The sequence below is a fragment of the Rhipicephalus microplus genome, chromosome 7 (assembly GCF_043290135.1).
Source record: "Rhipicephalus microplus isolate Deutch F79 chromosome 7, USDA_Rmic, whole genome shotgun sequence".
Classification (NCBI taxonomy): Eukaryota; Metazoa; Arthropoda; class Arachnida; order Ixodida; family Ixodidae; genus Rhipicephalus; species Rhipicephalus microplus.
In genome coordinates this window covers 169,388,689-169,408,050 of record NC_134706.1, presented here as the reverse complement: position 1 = coordinate 169,408,050, position 19,362 = coordinate 169,388,689, and the positions used below count along the sequence as shown (strand labels likewise).

Sequence of the window (19,362 nt, the reverse complement as noted above, 5' to 3'; positions counted from 1 at the left end):
CTGTACAATGCTCCTGCATCGTTTCAACGAATGATGAACAGCATTTTACATGGCCTTAAATGACAGATTTGCTTATGTTACCTAGATAATGTTGTCGCATTCTGTCTTGATTTCCCTACCCACGTCGACCCTCTGCGCACCATTCTCCAATGTCTTACTAAGGCAAACCTCCAGCTTAACTTAAAGAAGTGCCGCTTTGGGGCTCGCCAACTTACTATGTTTGGTCACGTTGTGTCAAAGGATGGAATTTGCACCGAGCCAGACAAACTTCGAGCCGTAGCCCACTTTCCGAAGCCGACTTCACTCAAAGAACTTAGGAGCTTCATTGGCTTGTGCTCATATTTCCGCCGTTTCGTCCAAAACTTTGCATCAATAATAGCCCCACTTACACAACTGCTGAACGGTCTAGCTAATCTTTTTAACTGGACCCCGGAATGTGACGAAGCTTTTCTTACGCTGCGCCACCTGCTTACGTTCCCACCCATTCTACGCCATTACGACCCAAGTGCCCTTACTGAAGTGCACACAGGTGCCAGTGGCGTTGGTCTGGGAGCAGTACTCGCGCAACAAAAGCCCGGTATTCCAGAGTACGTCATCGCATACGCAAGCCGCCCACTCACGAAAGCGGAGATGAACTACACAGTAACTGAAAAAGAATGCCTCGCAATCGTTTGAGCGTTAAGCAAGTTTCATCCTTACTTGTACGGACAGAGTTTCGACGTTGTGATCGATCACCACGCACTTTGTTAGTTGGCGTTGCAAAAAGATCCTTCAGGTCGCCTTGAACGTTGGGCTCTTTGCCTACAAGAATTCGACATTCGTGTCGTCTACCGCTCAAGACGAAAACACTCTGATGCGGACACCCTCTCACAATCATCAGTGAGATCCAGCGCAGACCTGCAATCGGACGCCAACTTCTCCATTGCTCGCATTTCCGTCTCAAGCGTGTCGTCTGAACAGCAGAAAGATCCATGGATAACATCTCTCCTTAACATTTTTTTCCGAATCTTCAACGTTTGCGTACCCACGCGCTCTTCGCCGCCAAGCCACTCATTTCGCGATATGGGACGCGCAACTATACCGCAGAAACTACCAAGCGAATGGTCGTAAATGGCTCTTGGTTATACCATGCCACATGCGATCTGATGTCTGTGCGTATTTTCATGCTTACCCACAACATGCTCACGCTGGTGTGTTGAAAACATATCACTGGATCCGCCAGCATTACTACTGGCGTGGTATGTACACTTTTGTACAAAAATGCATTCGGTCCTGTTCATTATGCCAACGACGAAAGACAGCGGCCCATTCACCCGGATTATTACAGCCTCTACCGTGTCCGGCGCCCCATTTCGACCACGTTGGTATCGATCTATATGGTCCCTTTCCTTACACTGCCGCTGGAAATCGATGAATCATTGTCGCCGTCGACCTTCTGACGAGGTATGCTGAAACAGCTCCACTACCTACGGCTGGTGCACGTGACGTAGCCAATTTCGTTTTGCGACGCTTCATACTGCATCACGGGGCACCACGTAAACTACTAAGTGATCGAGGGCGTGTCTTTTTATCCGAAGTTGTACAACAACTCCTTCGGGCATGCCGCACGGTGCACCACACCTCTACAGCCGACTACCCGCAGACCAACGGTCCAACTGCGTGCTTCAACCGAGCGCTAGGAGACATGCTTGTCATGTATGTCAATTCCGACCAATCAGACTGGGATGTCATTCTCCCATTTGTGACCTATGCGTACAACACCACGACGCAGTCAACCACAGGCTTCTCACCTTTCTTTCTTCTATATGGGCATGAGCCATGCTCCACCCTTGACACCATTTTGCTGTATCTCCCAATGTTTCCGAGTTCAACCCTCTTTCTGAAATTGTGCACCACGCTGAAGAGTGTCGTCAGTTGGCCCGATCATTCACCTCGGACAAGCAAGCACTCAAAAAAAGACTGCCATGACCGCGACCAGCAAGTCAAGACTTTTGCCGTGGGCTCCCTCGTCTAGTTCCGACTGCCCTTTCACTCTCCAGGTCTGTCCTCTAAGTTTGCCCCCAAGTTTCATGGTCCTTATCGCGTCGTCGAACATCGATCTCCTGTCACATACGTGATCAAGCCGGTCACGCCATCTACAGACAGGCGATGCCTTGGTCGTGAGACTGTCCACGTGAGTCATCTCAAGCCCTATCACGACCCACTCCTAATCTCGTCACCTTGACTTGCCAGGATGGCTCGTCTTCGTCGCCGGAGTATTGTAGAGAGGAAGAAAATTATGTGCCACAGTGGGTCATGCCTTTAGCGAGAAGAGCCGAGCGCGAGCTGTTCTCCTGAGCATTGATTCTTGCGTCGGTTGCTGCCGCCCGCTTTTCGCATCAATAGATCTGCTGTGCAAGTACTACTTACACCAATAAACCCCGTTTCACTAGGAACTTGTGTTCTGTGCTTACGGGCAGACGTTCGCCTTTCATGACAATCTGAGGATCAGGGTGTAAGCCTCTTTTCCGTGTGAACAGGACACATGTGCTTTTTTGTGGGTTGACTTTGAACCCATTTTCATCAGCCCATTTAGACACTTAGAGCAAGCTGGACCTGTCGCTCACAGATGCCGAGGGAACACGATTGAAAAGCTATCTGGATGTCATCAACATATGTGGAGTAAAATATGTTATGGGGGATGTGCTGACAGAGAGAGTTTATTTTTATAATAAATGACTGATGATTGATATGTGGGGTTTAACTTTCCAACACCACCATATGATTATGAAGACGCCGTAGTGGAGGACTCTGGAAATTCGGACCACCTGGGGTTCTTTAACGTGCACCCAAATCTGAGAACACCGGGCCTACAACATTTCCGCTTCCATCGGAGATGCAGCCGCGGCTGCCGGGATTTGATCCCGCGACCTGCGGGTTAATAGCCGAGTATTTTAGCCATTAGACCACCACGGCGAGGCTATTTTTATAATAAAGACCGTGCAGCTCAGTACCCCACCCTGTGGTACTCTGTTTTCCTGTACAAATGTTCGGGACAAGAAATTGCCCACTCGAACTCGGAATATGGGATCAGACAGGTAACTTTCGATGATATTGAACATATTACCACGTATACCCATATGCGAAAAGTCTCTCAATATCCCAAACTTCCACGCCGTATCATAGGCCTTTTCCATGTCGAGGAATACAGATAGAAAAAACTGGTTATGGACAAACGCTTCATGTATGCGTATCTCAATCTGTATGAGATGATCGGTGGTGGATCGGCCTTCTCTAAACCCGTACTGGTATGGGTCTAGCAGTTTGTTTGATTCTAGAAAGTGGAATAGACGGAAGTTAATCATTTTTTCGAAAACTCTACAGATGCAACTGGTAATAATATAGGCCTGTAATTTGATGCAGACGACAGATCCTTGCCCTGCTTCAAAATCGGAATTATCATAGCTTTCTTCCAAGAAGAGAGGATCACACCAGAAAACCAGATGAGACTGTAAAAAGAAAGGAGAGTTTTTTTTTGTTTCGGAGGGCAGTTGCTTCAGCATCTCATACATTATGGTGTCAGGACCTGGACAAGATGTGTTGCGACAGTTCAGCGCTCTTTGCAATTCTACTAAGCAGAATGGTTCATTATAAGCCTAGATTTTTTTCGATTTCCTTCCTAGGATTTGTTGTTCCAACTGTGCTTTGTATTTTTGGAATGCGTCAGAGTAGTGTGAGGAGCTCGATATATTTTCAAAATGTGCACCAAGAAAGTTGGCTTGGTCCTCCAAGCTTACTCCGCGGGTATTTACTAATAGGAGAGAATATGTCAAGCCATCCAAGCTTACTCCGCGGGTATTTACTAATAGGAGAGAATATGTTTGTTGTCCTTTAATTTTCTGGACTTTGTTCCGCCCTTTTCTTTCATCTGTGTACGAGTTGATGCTCGTAATGAACTTTGTCCAGCTTTCTCGTATGGCTTGTCTTCGTGTTCTCCTTTCCTGCGATTTGACCTGCTTAAAATTTTCCAGGTTTTCTACTGTTGGAAAACCACGGAGCAATGCCCACGCTTTGTTTTGAATCATCCAAGCTTTTTTACAGGCATCATTCCACCATGGGATTCGCCATTTAGAACTCATTCCGCTCGTTTGAATCATGCACTTAGATGTGCCATCAAGAATAGAAGCTGTGAAATACGCGACAGCGTCATCTATGGTCAAAGCAGACAACTAAGTCCATGTCATGTGGGTAAGAGTTTGGTACTGTTCCAATCAGCTGAGTCAAGCTTCCACCTCCGAACCTGCGAAGCTAGTTGGCTTTTGATTGGCACACTTATAATGATCGGGAAGTGGTCACTCCTATAAGATTTTTTAAGAACATTCCATTTAAAATCGGCTAAAAGTGATGGTGACGAAATGCTAAGATCTATCGACAAGTATAAATTGTTTGCGAGGCTAAAATACGTAGGCTCCTTTGTATTTAAGAGACATAACCTAGACGAATAAAGAAGCTGTTCAATGAGACGTCCTCGAGCGTCACAGCGAGAATCACCCCACAGGCCATTGTGTGCGTTGAACTCACTTAAAATCAAAAATGATTCTGGGAGTTCATCTATTAATGATTTCAAGTCGCACCTCTTAAGCTGATGGTGAGGTGGTATATACAGAGAGCATAAGGTGATGAGCTTGTCAAAAAGAACAGCTCGAATGGCCACTGCCTCAAATGCTGTCTGGAGCTTCATCTGCTGGCATGCCACAGTTCTATCAGCTATAATGGCTACTCCGCGAGATGATGCGGCAGCATCTTTACGGTCCTTTCGGAAAGTAACGTATTGGCGGAGAAAGTTGCATTGTTTAGGAGTTAGGTGTGTTTCTTGCACACACAGCACTTTTGGGTTGAACTTGAAGTTCTTGAACATCATCTAGATTTCTGAGTAGCCCTCTAACATTCCACTGAATGATTTTATCCATTATGAATTAGGAAAGTGCTGTGCGTAGACAAGATTGAGAATGGTTCATTTTACAGGGCCTCTGTGAGGCCCTGTAATTGGTGTTTTGTCTTTTTTGAAGCGGTCCACAAGAGGTCACCGCTCTTTTGGCACTACTGGTGCCGTTTGGCTAGAAGTGGTGTCCATAGCCTCCTGTGGGGCACTGGACACCCGCTCTAAAGAGCGATCTGTGTGTCGCTTAAACTTTGCCTCAGTCGACAAAGTCTTTGACCCCACCGGGCAGAAGGTTGTTGGGGCCTCCTTAGCCTCCTCATTGCTCTGCCTGCTGCCAGGGCTTGTAGAGGCCACCAGTGTGGACTGGTTGGCTGTAGACCGGGCAGTGCTGGCTGCTCCCACCAGAAGGGCAGGTGGCTTTGGCCTGGGCATGCTAGGTGTGGTCCAGGTAGCCGCCAAGGGCTATTGTGGTGCCACCCCTCGTTGCACCACCGCCTCTCGTTGCACCACTTCAGCGAAGGAAGTTCTTAGTGCAAAAGACGGTGAGACTCGCTGTCATGCTTCACGGAACTTTGTATCTTCATTAACTTTTATGGTGACAATTTCTTTTTCTCTTTTCCAGGCTGGGCACGCTCTAGAGTATGCGGCATGGCTGCCTTTGCAGTTTGCACAGTGAACCTCATCATATTCGCACTCAACAGTACCGTGACCAGTTAGGCCGCATTTACCACAAGTAAGCTGATCTCTGCAGGTCTGAGATTCGTGTCCCAATCGCTGGCATTTAAAGCAACGTCTCGGATTAGGAACGTACGGACACACACGAAGTTTTACGTAGCCGGTTTCGAGTGTCTGGAGTAGAATGCTTGAATTGAAAGTAAGTATTAGGTGCTTTGTTGGGGTTTCAGTGTTGTTGCGTCTGATTTTTATGCGCTGTACATGAGTTATGCCTTGGTCCTTCCATCCGCCAAGGAGTTCCTCTTCACTTGGTGTCATAAGGTCTTGATCGGATACTACGCCCTTCACTGTGTTAAAGGTACAAGATGCAGTAACTGATACAGGGGTATTGCCAAACGCTACGAGGTGTGAAAGTTTGTTGTACTGTTCTTTGTCTTTTAATTCGAGGAGAATGTCCCCACTTGCCATCTTTGAGGCCTTGTAGCCGGTCCCAATGGTGTCTTTTAAGCACTTGGCCACGAGAAAAGCTGATATTGCTCTGGCTTTATTTAGTTGATATTGTCACAATGCAGAAACAGGAGCAGTTGAGTACCCGACAACTTGCTTCAATTGTACCAGAACACTGGCAAACTGATCGGATGAGAATTTCGTCTTTCTCTATCGCTGCACGTGCTCTTGGTTGTTTTCTTAGTGTTGCATATTCAATGCGGCATTTGCCCTTCTCCAGAGAGCAGCGTCTCGATGCTCTTCTACAGAAGACGATGCAGTATATGTATGGAGCAAATCAGTTCGAAAAATAGGGCTTCATTCGCACAACGTGCACAATTTCTGGTTTTTGCTGACGAGTTGTGGAGGGGCTGTCAGGAACGACCATGTAATTAACGTTACTCATGCGTTGTAAAACTGTGCAGGGGCCAAATACCTCTTCAGCAACTTTTCAGACAGTACCCGGCGGCGGATAGGACTCCATACCCAGACTTTTTCACCGGGCCGATAGACGACATGTCGGTGTCACATATTATAACGTTGGGCATCGTAACTTTGCTGCTCGTTGATTCGGACGCGTGCAAGCTGCCTCGCTTCTTCTGCTCGTTTTGGAAAAGATGCAGCGTCCAAATCGATGTAATTGCAGTCATGCAGTAACATGGCATCAAGCATCGTCGACACTTCACGGACATGAAGGAGACTGAACGGCCTTCTTCGTGTAGTTTCTTGCTGCGCTGTATTATAGGCTAACGTGATTTACGGCAGAATGTCGTCCCAGTTCTTGTGATCCACGTCAACGTACATATTCAACATGTCGGCAATAGCCTTGTTGAGGCGCTCTGTTAAGCCATTGGTTTGTGGATGATAGGAAGTGGTTTTTCGATGGGCTGTTCCACTGAGCTCTGGCACTGTCTTCAGGAGCGCGGTCGTGAAAGCGTACCTCGATCTGTTATTAAAATTGTCAGAGCACCGTGCCTCAGGACGATATTTTCTATGAAGAAATGTGTGGTTTCAACGGCGGTTACCACTTGGCAAAGCCTTTGCTTCCGCGTAGCGCGAAAGATAATCAGTGGCGACTATTACAGACTTGTTGCCAGCATGGGAAGTCGGATATGGTCCAAGGAGATCCATTCCAATTAGGGCAAAAGGTACCGTGGGCACTTGAATTGGTTGTAATAGTCCAGCTGGTTTCAACGGTGGCGATTTTCATCATTGGCAATTGAAGCATGTGCGCACATAATATTTCAAAATAACTGGAAGTCTTGGCCAGTAGCATTTCAGTTGGATTATGGCTAATGTGCGTGTGTATCTGAGATGACCGGACGTTGGCTCATCGTGGCAAGCACTAAGTATCTTCTCACGGACTGATGTCGGAACGACAAGTAGGCGGGTGCTTCCTCTGGGAGAAAAGTTCTTATAGACAACACCACTAAGTAAGCAGAATGACGGCAGGCTCTTTGCAAATCTTCTAGAAACGGTTGTTGTCCGGCCATTCAAAAATTAAATAAGGGGAGGCAACTCGCTGTCTTCCTTCTGCTTGCATGAAATCGTAGTGGTGTCGACGACTCCTACCAACGCCATGTTGTGATCTTCTGTGTCATCGTCACGTTTTATCGGTGACCTTGATAAGCAATCGGCGCCGACGTGCTGCCATCCGGACTTATACACGACCGTCATATCAAACTCTTGAAGGCGTAAGCTCCATTGTGCGAGCCGACCAGACGGGTCTTTCAAGTTGGTCAGCCAGCAGAGGGAATGATGGTCGCTGACTACGTGAAAGGAACGACCATAGAGGTACGGACGAAACTTTATAACCGCCCATACGACGGCAAGACACTCTTTTGCCATTGTGGAGTAGTTGGACTCGGCGCGGGAAAGCCACATGTATGGCTTTCATGCTCCGCCACATGCTCAGCCACATGCTTGGCTGAGTCTTGCCGCTGGATGAGTGCAGTGCCTAAACCCTTGTTGCTGTATCTGTGTGGACCATTGTAGGAGCATCCTCATCAAAGTGAGCAAGCACAGGCGGTGTCTGCAGGCGTTGTCAGAGATCGTCAAATGCCGCTTGTTGATTGTCGCACCATGTGAACGAAATGTCTCCTCTTGTGAGTCGTGTTAACGGCGAGGCTATGTGTGAGAAATTGGCAATAAACATTCGGTAGTATGCGCTTAGGCCAAGGAAACGCCCGACTGCTTTCTTATTCGTTGGCACCAGAAATTTTCTGACGGCCCCAATCTTATCGGGATCACGTCGAACACCTTCATGGCTCACCACACCGCCTAAAAATTGGAGCTCATTGAAACTAAAATGACACTTCTCGGGTTTCAGTGTCAGGCCGGCAAACCTTACTGCCCTGAATACCGATAGCAGCCTGCTCAGGTGTTCCTCAAATGCTTTTCAAAAAAATAACATCATCCAGATAGACCAGACATGTCTGCCACTTAAGGCCTGACAGAACGGTACCCATTAGTCTCTGAAATGTTGCGGGGGCTGAGCACAATCCGAAGGGCAAGACTCTAAATTCATAAAGCCCTTCAGGCGTTACAAAAACCTTGTTTTCTCTATCTTGGTCGTCGACCTCAATATGCCAATACCCACTTTTGAGGTCCATTGACGAGAAGTAGCGTGCCTACCTCAGCCTGTCGAGTGAATCATCGATGCGCGGTAATGGGTACACGTCTTTGTTTGTCACATGGTTCACCTTGCGGTAGTCAACACAAAATCGCAAGCTTCCGTCTTTCTTTTTAACCAGCACTACCGGTGATGCCCAAGGGCTTCTTGAAGGCTGGATGACGTCATCATCGAGCATTTTCTTCACATGTTCCTGGATTGCTTCATGCTCTCTCGCTGCTACGCAGTATGGGTACTGTCGTATTGGCCTTGCCGTCTCCTACGTTATTATTCGGTGCTTTGTCAGTGGCGTTTGACTGACCCTCGAGGTCGATAAAAAACAGTCTTTGAACTGGTGAATAAGATCTACTAGATGCTGTCTCTGCACTGGTGATAAATCCGTGCTTACGTCAATGGGTGGTGGGGCTGACATGGCTTGCGGCTCATCCTGTTGTACTACACAGCACTCGCGGATTTCGGTGATCTCGTCGAAGTAGGCAATCTGTAGTGCCTTCCGTAATGTGTCGTCGCTCGTTGGTAAAATTCGTCAACAGAGCCTCAGCTTCACCGCACACAACATCAACGATACTTCTGGCGATTGCAACACTGCGAGAGAGTAGAAGGGTCAATACTTGTTCAGCGATTTCTTCTCCAGTATGCTGCGCACTGCACGTGACAGAAACAAGGCGACACGATAACGGAGGTACGGTTACATCGTCAATGACTCGCAGGAATTTTCGGTGTAGCACTGCGCTTTAATCCACTGAAAAGGTCAGTACCACATCCGGTATATTAATGATGGCACCATATTCACGAAAGAAATCCATCCCTATGATTGCCTGTTTGCAACACTCGGAAAGAATAGCGTAAGTTGCGACGAAAGATGCGTCCCCTATCTTCATTCTTGCGGTGCACTTTCCAGGAAGTGTGAGTAGCTGCCCTCAACTTCCTCTAATCTGCGGTCCTGTCCATTCCATTCTAACCTGCCTGAGTTCGTCTGCGAGACTCTCACTCGTTATTGAGAAGTCTGCGCCAGTGTCGACCAATGCCATGACGTCATGTCCTTCAATCACAATGGGAACATCAGCAGTAACAACTCCATCTTTCGTCGAATCATTGAAAATGTGTGTCTCTTCGTTCGGCAGTATTGGGAGATTTCCAGCACTTCGACAATTCGTAACCTTCTGCCCTGAGGTCGCTGCTTTTAGTTTCCCCGGTGTGGACTAGGAGATCTCCCTCTTGGCATGTCAGTGGTGGTCCGTCTAGAGGATGGAGAATAACGTCCAGTTGAGGGTGAGCGTGACCGAAACCCAGGAGAAACATCCCGCTGGGTCATGACACTCGTGTCAGCGTCAGGTGTTTTGTTGAAATGCCGCCGAGGAATAGTGGAAGGAAACCCTTGGTACCCTGCGACGTGCTACGGGCAATACCGAACGATGTGGCCTGCTTCCCCACAATGAAAGCACAGGGGCCTATGGTAAGGCGTACGCCAGATGTCAGTTTTGCGAAGTGGTTGCCACCTCGGCGTAGAAGTTTCTCTGTAGTACCAAGGCACTGTCGGTGGATGTTGCTGGTGGTACTGATGCGGTGTCAGCATGTTCGCTGGCTGTCGGCGGACTATGTCTGCATAGCTTGCCCTGGGGGTGCTCGTGCTCACCTCACGAAGCGAGAGCACTTGCCTGATCTCCTGACGCACAACTTCTGTAACTGAGGCAATTGCGCAGTCATTCAGTTTGGCGATGAGCTTCTTGACCTCTTCTTGTATGATTTCTCGTATCAGTTGGCGCAAAGTACCTTCGTCGCGTGTCATTGCTGTGGTCGTGGCTGCCGCGCTGATTGGCGCACTGTGGGTTGTGCGGTCATACTGCAGGCAGCGTAGATGCAGTGCGCGTTCAATGGATGTCACCTCTTTGGTGAATTCATCAACACTTGTAGGCGGGTTTTGTACGAAACCAGCGAACAGCTGCGCTTTAACGCCCCGCAAAAGTAGCTAACCTTATTGGCTTCGGGCATATTAAGATCTTCCCGACGAAACAGTCGCGCCATGTCCTCAACAAACATCGTAACGGATTCATTTGGTTTCTGAATCCGTGACTCGAGGAAACGCTGTGCGATTTCTCGTCTTTAAGTACTCGCGAACGTATCGTGAAACTTCTGTGGGAACTCATCCCAAAACAACCACATGCGATTCGTAAACCATGTTTGGGCTCCGTCTTGAAGCAGAAAATACACGTAGCCCAACTTCGGTGTGGTGTTCCACCTGTTAACATTTGCTGTGTGCTCGAATTCCTCGAGCCAGTCATTTGCGTCCTCATATGTGTTGCCGTGGAATTCAACCGGAAGTCGAGAGTTCAAAACAGTCACCTGTGTCGTGCTTGGGCTGGACATGTTGGGGCCAGTGCTTCCAGGCGCCGTCATGCTTTCTGGCACAGTCACGCTTTTCGGCAATGAACCAAACTCAGGGCTGAGGCCCAACAGGCGCAGCTGCTGCGGTGAACGGGGGTGTCGATGTGCGGAAGTCTTTCTGGACTGGATGCGGGGCTGCTGTCAAGCATCCCGAACATGTACCAAGCGCCTCAACCAGTGCCACAATGCAGAAACAGCAGCAGTTGAATACCGGACAACTCACTTCAATTGTACCAGAACACAGGCAAACTGATCCGATGAGAACCTCGTCTTTCTCTATCGCTGCACGTGCTCTTCGTTGTTCTCTTGATGCTGCATATTCAATGGGGCAATATTTCTTCGCAGTGAAGAACATGGTATCTTGGGAAGTTTCAATGTCTAGGGGGAAAAACAAAGAGGATGCCATGATGCATACCCTTTTCAGGGCACGATCGGTTACAGGAGAGTTCTGAGGTCCCATGAAAAAATGGCTGCTTCGACAGCGGCGCCTACCACCCACCACGGAGCCCAACAAGGGGACGCGGCAGATCTTGTGAACAAGTCTGCCCTACGCCAGCAGTACGCCATTGCTATAACCGAATATGGTTCACCCTAGGTAGGTTAGCCACAGAAGGTTAACACTACCCGCCAGGAAACAATGAAGTAAATAGAAAAAGAGAAGAAGACAGGACAGATTCAAAGAGGAGAAAAAGACGCAGATGTAAGAAGAGAGAGACAGGAAAAGGCAACTGCCGATTTCATGCTCGGCTGACCCACCCATGGGTGCAGTCTACGTGAAGCCGGGGCCAAAGGGTTGTGATGCCTCTGCCGGGGGGCTTCAAAGGTCCAATCACCCGGCGTGAGCTCAACTGCCAGGATCCCCTTTTTTCCGGACACGGCAAAACCACGCACGGCTAGGCGTGGGAGGGAGTCGAAACCCCCCCGTTAGCTCGGGTCCGTGGTGTAGGTACACACCAAACGCCTGCTTTGACAGACGCCCCTGCGGGGGCTCTCTTGCCAGGAACATGCTGAAGCCAAAGTACAAATGTTTAGCAAGCTGCGTGCGAAATTGATTGACTCGCTGCAAGGCGCACACGTGTGCAGGCGCGCATCACCGATTACTTCACTTAATAACGGATGTCCTGTGATTTGTGAACAAATGTAAGTCTTTTGAAACTTCCCCCTCATGTGTTAGCTCAATGCACAAGCACCACTGCATGGAGAGCCCTTCGTTTAGCTTTCATTAATTCGAACAAATTTTTGGGCCCCTTTGAGTTCGAATTATCAATATTTGACTGTACTAGTATTTATAGCAAAATAAAATCAAACCGGTAAAGCTTAGCACCACATTTCAGAAGTAGCCACAGTCCGACATAACTGTTGCCAAATAAGTATGAATGACTGTTGCCATAATTATTGTTGTAACTGTTGCCTTAATTGGTATGAGATAAAAGCGATCCTGCTGATTGTCACATTTCACCACACTAGCCTGCAAGCTTAGCTTAAAACAAAAAACTGCTGAATATGCCAGCTATTGTTGCACAAATGAAGCTGATCATTCTGCACACCAGTAGGGATGACGATATACAGATTCTTCTCAATTTCTTTTTTAGGACTTACGAGTTGGTCAAACAGTAAAAGTTCATTATTTTCTCAGAGCCATTTTGGAGCAGGTTTGGAGCAGTTACTTACAAAAACCCTTCTTTGGAGTGACACGGAGCGTCATTTTTCTACTGGAGCAGCTCTTTCATCATTGCACATTAGCACGGTATAAGCATGCTTGGATGCACTTGTTAAAGAATGATGAAATACGTCCCTTGAAAATACGCATTGAGACACACTGCTTTTCATGCATGAAACAGTGATGAATAAATATTGTATTTGTCGTCACGCCCTATTCCAGAGAACCACGGAACCGCGATAAGCAAACGCACCTGTCCAGCAACTCAAGTAACCTCAGAGCATAACTATAAATTCTGGATTGAGTCTGCAGGCTTTGTTCCGATTTCCATGTGTATATTCACCTGGTGCCCCACCTGATGTCGGATAAGGCATTTTCAAAGACATTAAGAAAAGGAGAATAGGTCGAACATCATGCTTTAATGGTTTCATACTGTCCCACCGCTAGCTTGCATGGGTGATATTGTAGAATAGCGTCCCTGGAGATAGTATAAAGCACAGATAATTACGCCCCAGTTTCAGACGCTGTGTTTCAGGCTGCTACATATCTGTCCAGCCTAGCTTGAAACTCCTTAAATTTGGAAATCAGGCTCTCTACAGCATTATCTCTTGCAGCCATTGACTGAAGATCAACGAGGTAGCCCGGGATGTCATTGATGCACCTGTTGGCCAGCCGCCGCTTGTCTGTGCAGTGGCAACCAATGAGGAACAGTTCAATGAGACGCCCCATGGCGTGCAGCAAGTGAAGAGAACGCTCGGTGAACGCAGGGTCCTTGCCGCGATAGAGGTCGTTGTATGTGTCCCTGAGCCTTGTAAGGGACACATTGGCGCCAAGCAGTGGCTCGAGAATCCAACCGGGCTCAAAACCATGTTTGCTTCCACGCAGTTCCAGAAACTTGACCAGGAAAGCAAGTGGAAAGAACTTCTCAGACTGGGCATACTCTTGAGCCAGAGACTCCAGTCGCTGAGACATCTGGTCTGAGCGAACATTGTTAAGAAACTCGCGCTCAAGGAGAGACTGCCACAAGCTCTCAACTAGGAGGGGCTTGTCGTAGCCCGAGGAGCGCACAATAGCTAACTTGCACTCGGCCAGGTCGTAGGGATCGGCATAGTCCCCGTACAGGTGAGTGACGTCCACCAGCTCTGCGTCAAGACGGGCCGCCAGCTCAGCTGCCATTGGCAGGTCGGACCTCTGTGTCAGCGCATCTTGCACCTTCGCCTGCAAGCGAGCCACTTCGAGCTTCTCTTCAAGCTGATACAAGAAGTTCCCTTCATTCGTCACCTGCAAAGGATGCAACATTCAGTGGCACCGCAACAAAATATCAGGCTATTAGGCTTATGCATGCCAAATAGTATTTTATGGTGAATCAATTATTGCCAATTGAGACTTCCTTCATGCAAAAGGCCACAAACGCATGTTTGCACTGCAACCTTTGGCAATGAACTCAAGAAACTGTACTGTTAGAAAGCCTACTTGACGATAAGGCACCGAGCATTCCTAGATTACATTCTAGGGACTGAAGTAGCATTTCAAAGAATCTTTCGGTGGCAGCACACTCTTGACTGTGCAGAAAGTGCCTATAGGACGGGTGCGCTAATTCATAATGAGTGTCCTTCAGTAGGCAGAAATTGTAGCAGGAGAACGTGCTGAGCGCATCAAAACCCAGCTTATGTTGCAGCACCAACGTTTATTTCCTTCCAGTTATACATGCCATGTTCCAGGAATCTTGAGTTCGAGAGTGTTTAGAAACTAGGGGGTGGGGTGTTCAGTGCCGGTTTACCTGCCTTTTCCTTTTCACCCACGCCCACAACGAAAGAAAAAAGAAAGAGAGAAAGTGACAAGGGGGCTCCCGAAGAGCCCAATAAGCATAAAAAAATAGAGTTGCGATCTTATAACTGGGCTTATAAACAACGTAGGTGTGTGTGTATAGACTGGCATATATATATGTGACGCATTAACAAGCTGATTCTAGGAGAAGCTGACAAAGAGGAAGTGCGCATGCATTAGAATAAACGCATGGCACCAGGACAACGACGTGCCTCCATTTTGTAGCGTCACACAAGTCGACAGGATCGACCTCATCAACGTGCCATGGCTAAGCCAAAGCCTCCGCTCAACATACAGAAGTTAAAGGGAACACCAGAAGACGTCCCCATCGACAAGTGGCTTCTTCTTTTTGACATGAAGGCAGCCGAGGCGTCAAGGACTCACCGCGATCGGGTCAGTCACTTCAGCGAATACATTGAAGGGGAAGCGTTCAAGTGGTACCTGACAGAGATTTTCGGCAACGGCGAGACAACTTGGAACGATATCAAGCGCGACATGCAAGCCCGCTTTGCTACGACTGACGGAGATGCCTTCCGTCTCTTCATTCACTACCGACTGAAAGGAGGGCAGACCATCAAGGACTACTACGACGAGAAAAAGCGACTGGGTTCCTTGGCTGACCTGAAAGAGTGCTACATCATTTCTGGACTGACTGATGGTGTTCCTCCTGATGTGGAACTGGCGCTCGCCGAACTGTTTTTCAACTCGTCATTAGAGTGGCTCACCGCTGCTCAACGGGTCAAGACATCTTTAAAACGGGTGAGAGGAGTTTCCTTTACTCGTAACGCTAGTATCGCATCAAGAGCTCCACGTCTCTTCAGCAGACCGCCGCAACCAACAATAACTCCTCAACCGCGTGCCCCGCAAAACGAATGCAGATACTGCTCAGCTGCTGGTTTCCCACAACAGTTTCACTGACACAACGAATGTCCGCGCCGCGGCAATGTGTCCGCTATTGGTACTGAACGGGGAAACGAGGAGGGCGACCCAGAGTTTCATTATTACACTTCAGTGCTCTTATCAACGGAAAGCCAGTAAATACAATTCTCGATACAGGAGCAACAATTACTTGTATCAGCGAGGATGTGTACAAACAGCTAAAACTTCAGTTGATGAGAGACTCCAGCATCATAGCCCAGCAAGTTGCATCAAGCATTCGAACTTTGGGTCGCGTAAACATTCAGTTACAAATTGGGAACGCCATAAAGAAACTTATGCACATGTGCTGCGAGGCATGAGAACGCAATTATTTCTTGGCCTAGACAGCGCTTCGTACTTCAATCTTTCTGTAAATCTTGAAAGCAAGTCAGCGACACAAGCACGTGAGAATATGAACCTTCCGCATCACAATGAAAAGAAAACCATTCAAGCCCCGCTGATGTGAACCCTGACTTCAGAAAACTTATCGGAGCATGCATGAGTCTGCGGTGCTCGATTCTCTTTTAAGCAAGTATGACGAGATATTTTCGAAATCTCAGACAGATATTGGGTGCATCACTACTGAGAAACATAGGATCGCACTTACCAATGCTGTCCCTATTCGTCGAGCACCATACCGATGTTCACAGGCAGACAAAGTGGAGATCAACAAACAAGTTGACGCTCTCCTCAAGCAAGGTGTTGTGAGTCCTTTATTATCGCACTATGCCGCACCTGTCATTTTAGCAGAAAAGAAAGGTGAAGGACGCACTCGTCTGTGTATTGACTACCGGAAACTCAATGCCATAACGGTACCCGATTTTCAACCAATTCCACCTATGTGTAGATGATATTCTTGACCACTTGGGAAAGGCGGAGTTTTTCACTATGTTGGACTTAACGTCGGGATACTGGCATGTCCAAATGCATCCTGACGATGTTTAGAAAACTGCATTTGTGACGCCTGATGGTCATTTTGAGTGGTTGGTAATGCTGTTTGAGTTGAAGAACGCTCCAGCTACATTTGAAAGAGCCATGAAATCAATAATAGTGAAACATCAGCTCACCAATGTTAGTAATTACTTTCACGATGTGGTCGTATACTCAGACACATTTAATGATCATATACGACACCTTGAGGTGCTATTGAAAGCTCTCAGAACCGAGAACGTAAAACTCAAATGAACAAAGTGCCAATTTGCATGCTGCAGCATTGAATACCTAGGCCACAAAATTTCACAAGGAACAGTAACACCTAGGCAAAGTAATGTGGCCGCCATACTCAAATTTCCGACACCAAAACGAGAAAAGTATCTCCAGCGTTTTCTGGGCACTGTAAACACCTACCATCAGTACATCCCCCACTTCAGCGATATCGCTCTTCCACTCACAAAACTACTCCACAAAGGCAGCAAGTGGGTGTGGACAGAAGCATGCGAGCAAGCCTTTCGCGAACTGAAGGAGCAGATAACTGAAGAACCGGTGCTTCACATACACCACCCTTCGAGACCATGTACTGTGTACTGTGACGCATCTGGCAAAGGCATCGGTGCAGTGCTGAAACTACCTGATGACAAAGGCAAAGAACATTCTGTTGCCTACTATTCCCGCAAACTACTTAAACAGGAGGTGAACTATGCTATTAAAGAAAGAGAGTGTCTTGCCATTGTAGATGCCGTTGATAATTGGCATTGCTACCTTCATGGAAAATCATTCACTGTTGTAACAGATCACTCTGCACTCCAAAGGCTGAAGAATGTTAAAAATCCTCAAGGTCGTCTCTTCCGGTGGTCTTTGAAACTGTCAATGTATGATGTGAACATCAAAAGGGCGCAAGTAATGTCGAAGCAGATGTGCTCTCCAGAGCCCCAATAATTATTAATCTTTTATCACACGACGACCTTCAGCGATGAAGCAGTGAGCGTCGAAAAGGAACGCATTCATTGAAAAATAACATCATCATCGTCAAAAGAAAAGGACTACGAAAAATATACGTGCCCCATGAACTACGCCCAACGATTCTGAAGAATGCACATCAACGTTTTGGGAATATTGGAGTGAAGAAGACGCTATCACTCCTGTCTCCGCAATATTATTGGCCGCATATGGTAATCGATGTTTCCACTTACATTCGGCATTGTGATACATGCCAGAGATGCAAAAAGACGAAAACAAAAAAGTTTGGGACGCTTGAATCACTGCCTCCAGCTGAAGAGCCTTTCGACCTCTTTGCAATAGACACCATAGGAGGATTTTCTGAATATGGCTTGTCAAAAAGGTTTATACACTTGGTTATTGATCATGCGACTCGCTACGTATGGGCGTTTGCTCATAAAAGTGAGAACAGCGACGCCTACATTTCATGCTTAAAAACAATTTTTTCTTCTGGAAAACCACAGAAGCTCCTTTCAGATCGTGGAACAGGATTTACTGCAGGAAAATTCAAGCAGTTTTTAAAACATAATCATATACACCAACTATTGACCTCATCTCATCATCCACGATGCAACGGCATGAACGAGCGGACAAACCAGACTATCGTAACGAGACTTAAATGTAAGATCAATGACGAACCACAGAAGTCTTCGACTAAGCTGCTTCCGGAGGTAATTGACGGATACAACAGAACACCCCGCAAAGTGACCGGCTACGCACCTTCCTTCCTGATGTATGGAATTCTATCTTATCCTACAGTAATGAAACAACGAGAAGAAACTGTCGTAGAAGCCCGAAAAACTTTAGTTACCAATTCTATCGCCTACCACAATAAGAACAAGGTCATTTATGATAGAAAATTTCTTCCGATTGAGTTCCAAGTCGGTGACTTTGTCCTTTACGAGACACCATGGCATCCCAACAACGGCAAACTGAGTTCGGTCATGGAAAGACCCTACAAGATTCTACGCAAGGTCTCAACAGTGAACTATGATATCAACCGCTCCGTGCTACTTTTAGGTAGAAACTCTGACATTGCGCATGTTAGCAAACTGCGGCGTTATATTGTACCTTCTGAACTGAGGTTTTCTCGAGGGGAGGGGGAAATGTGATGCATTAACAAGGTGATTCTAGGAGAAGCCGACGAAGAGGAAGTGCGCGTGCATGAGAATAAACGCATGGCACCTGGACAACGACGTGTCTCCATTTCGTAGCGTCGCATATATATATATATATATATATATATATATATATATATATATATATATATATATATATATATATATATATATTGTAATGAATTAATGAATCTGAGTAACGGACGCTCTGCTGGCAACGAAGAAGACGATGATGATCGGTGGCTGCAGTAGTAGCTCGCGCACGCCGTTCGCCATTAGCCAGACCTGCCTGTTAAAGCTCGTTTTGCCAAACTGCGTCTGAACCTTTCTCGACGTACAACACCTCTATTTAAGTGGTGGAGGAGCCGGGGTTCCCATCAACCTGGAACTTCGCAATCGGACGCTACCCTCACCGTTCACCATGACTGCTCCTGGCCCTTCTCAAGCTGCCTCACCAACGACAGTCTACTGTACTGGCGCGCCTCGGCAACGTGACCCACCAATTTTTCGCGGCAACGATGAACAAGACGTCGAGGACTGGCTCGTCGAGTACGAAATCGTAAGCGCTTCCAACAAGTGGAACGCCTGCGACCAGCTCACAAACGTGCGCTTTTACCTAGCTGATGTGGCCAGCCTCTGGTTCAAGAACCACCAAGGCGAAATTACCAACTGGTCCGCCTTCAAGACCACCATCTCCGCGGTCTTCGGCCGTCCCGCCGTGCGCCGGCTTCGCGCGGAACAGCGTCTCCGTAGTCGAGTCCAGCGCAGGGACGAGACCTTTACGAGTTACATTGAAGATGTCTTG

General features: G+C 47.5%; 1 protein-coding gene across 3 annotated transcripts in view; it reads right to left on the bottom strand.

Annotated features, from left to right (window-relative positions):
- Positions 1–19,362, bottom strand: part of Nup154 (nuclear pore complex protein Nup154) — a 362,979-nt gene that overhangs the window by 91,126 nt on the left and 252,491 nt on the right. For 2 of the 3 annotated variants that reach the window (XM_037431504.2, XM_075869914.1), the window contains exon 10: positions 13,160–14,040. The exons of the other annotated variant lie outside the window; for it this stretch is intronic. In XM_037431504.2, the coding sequence (XP_037287401.1) occupies positions 13,291–14,040 (750 nt within the window). In that variant the 3' untranslated portion in view covers positions 13,160–13,290. Of the gene's footprint in view, positions 1–13,159; positions 14,041–19,362 lie in introns of those variants that run through there. 3 annotated transcript variants of the gene reach the window in all.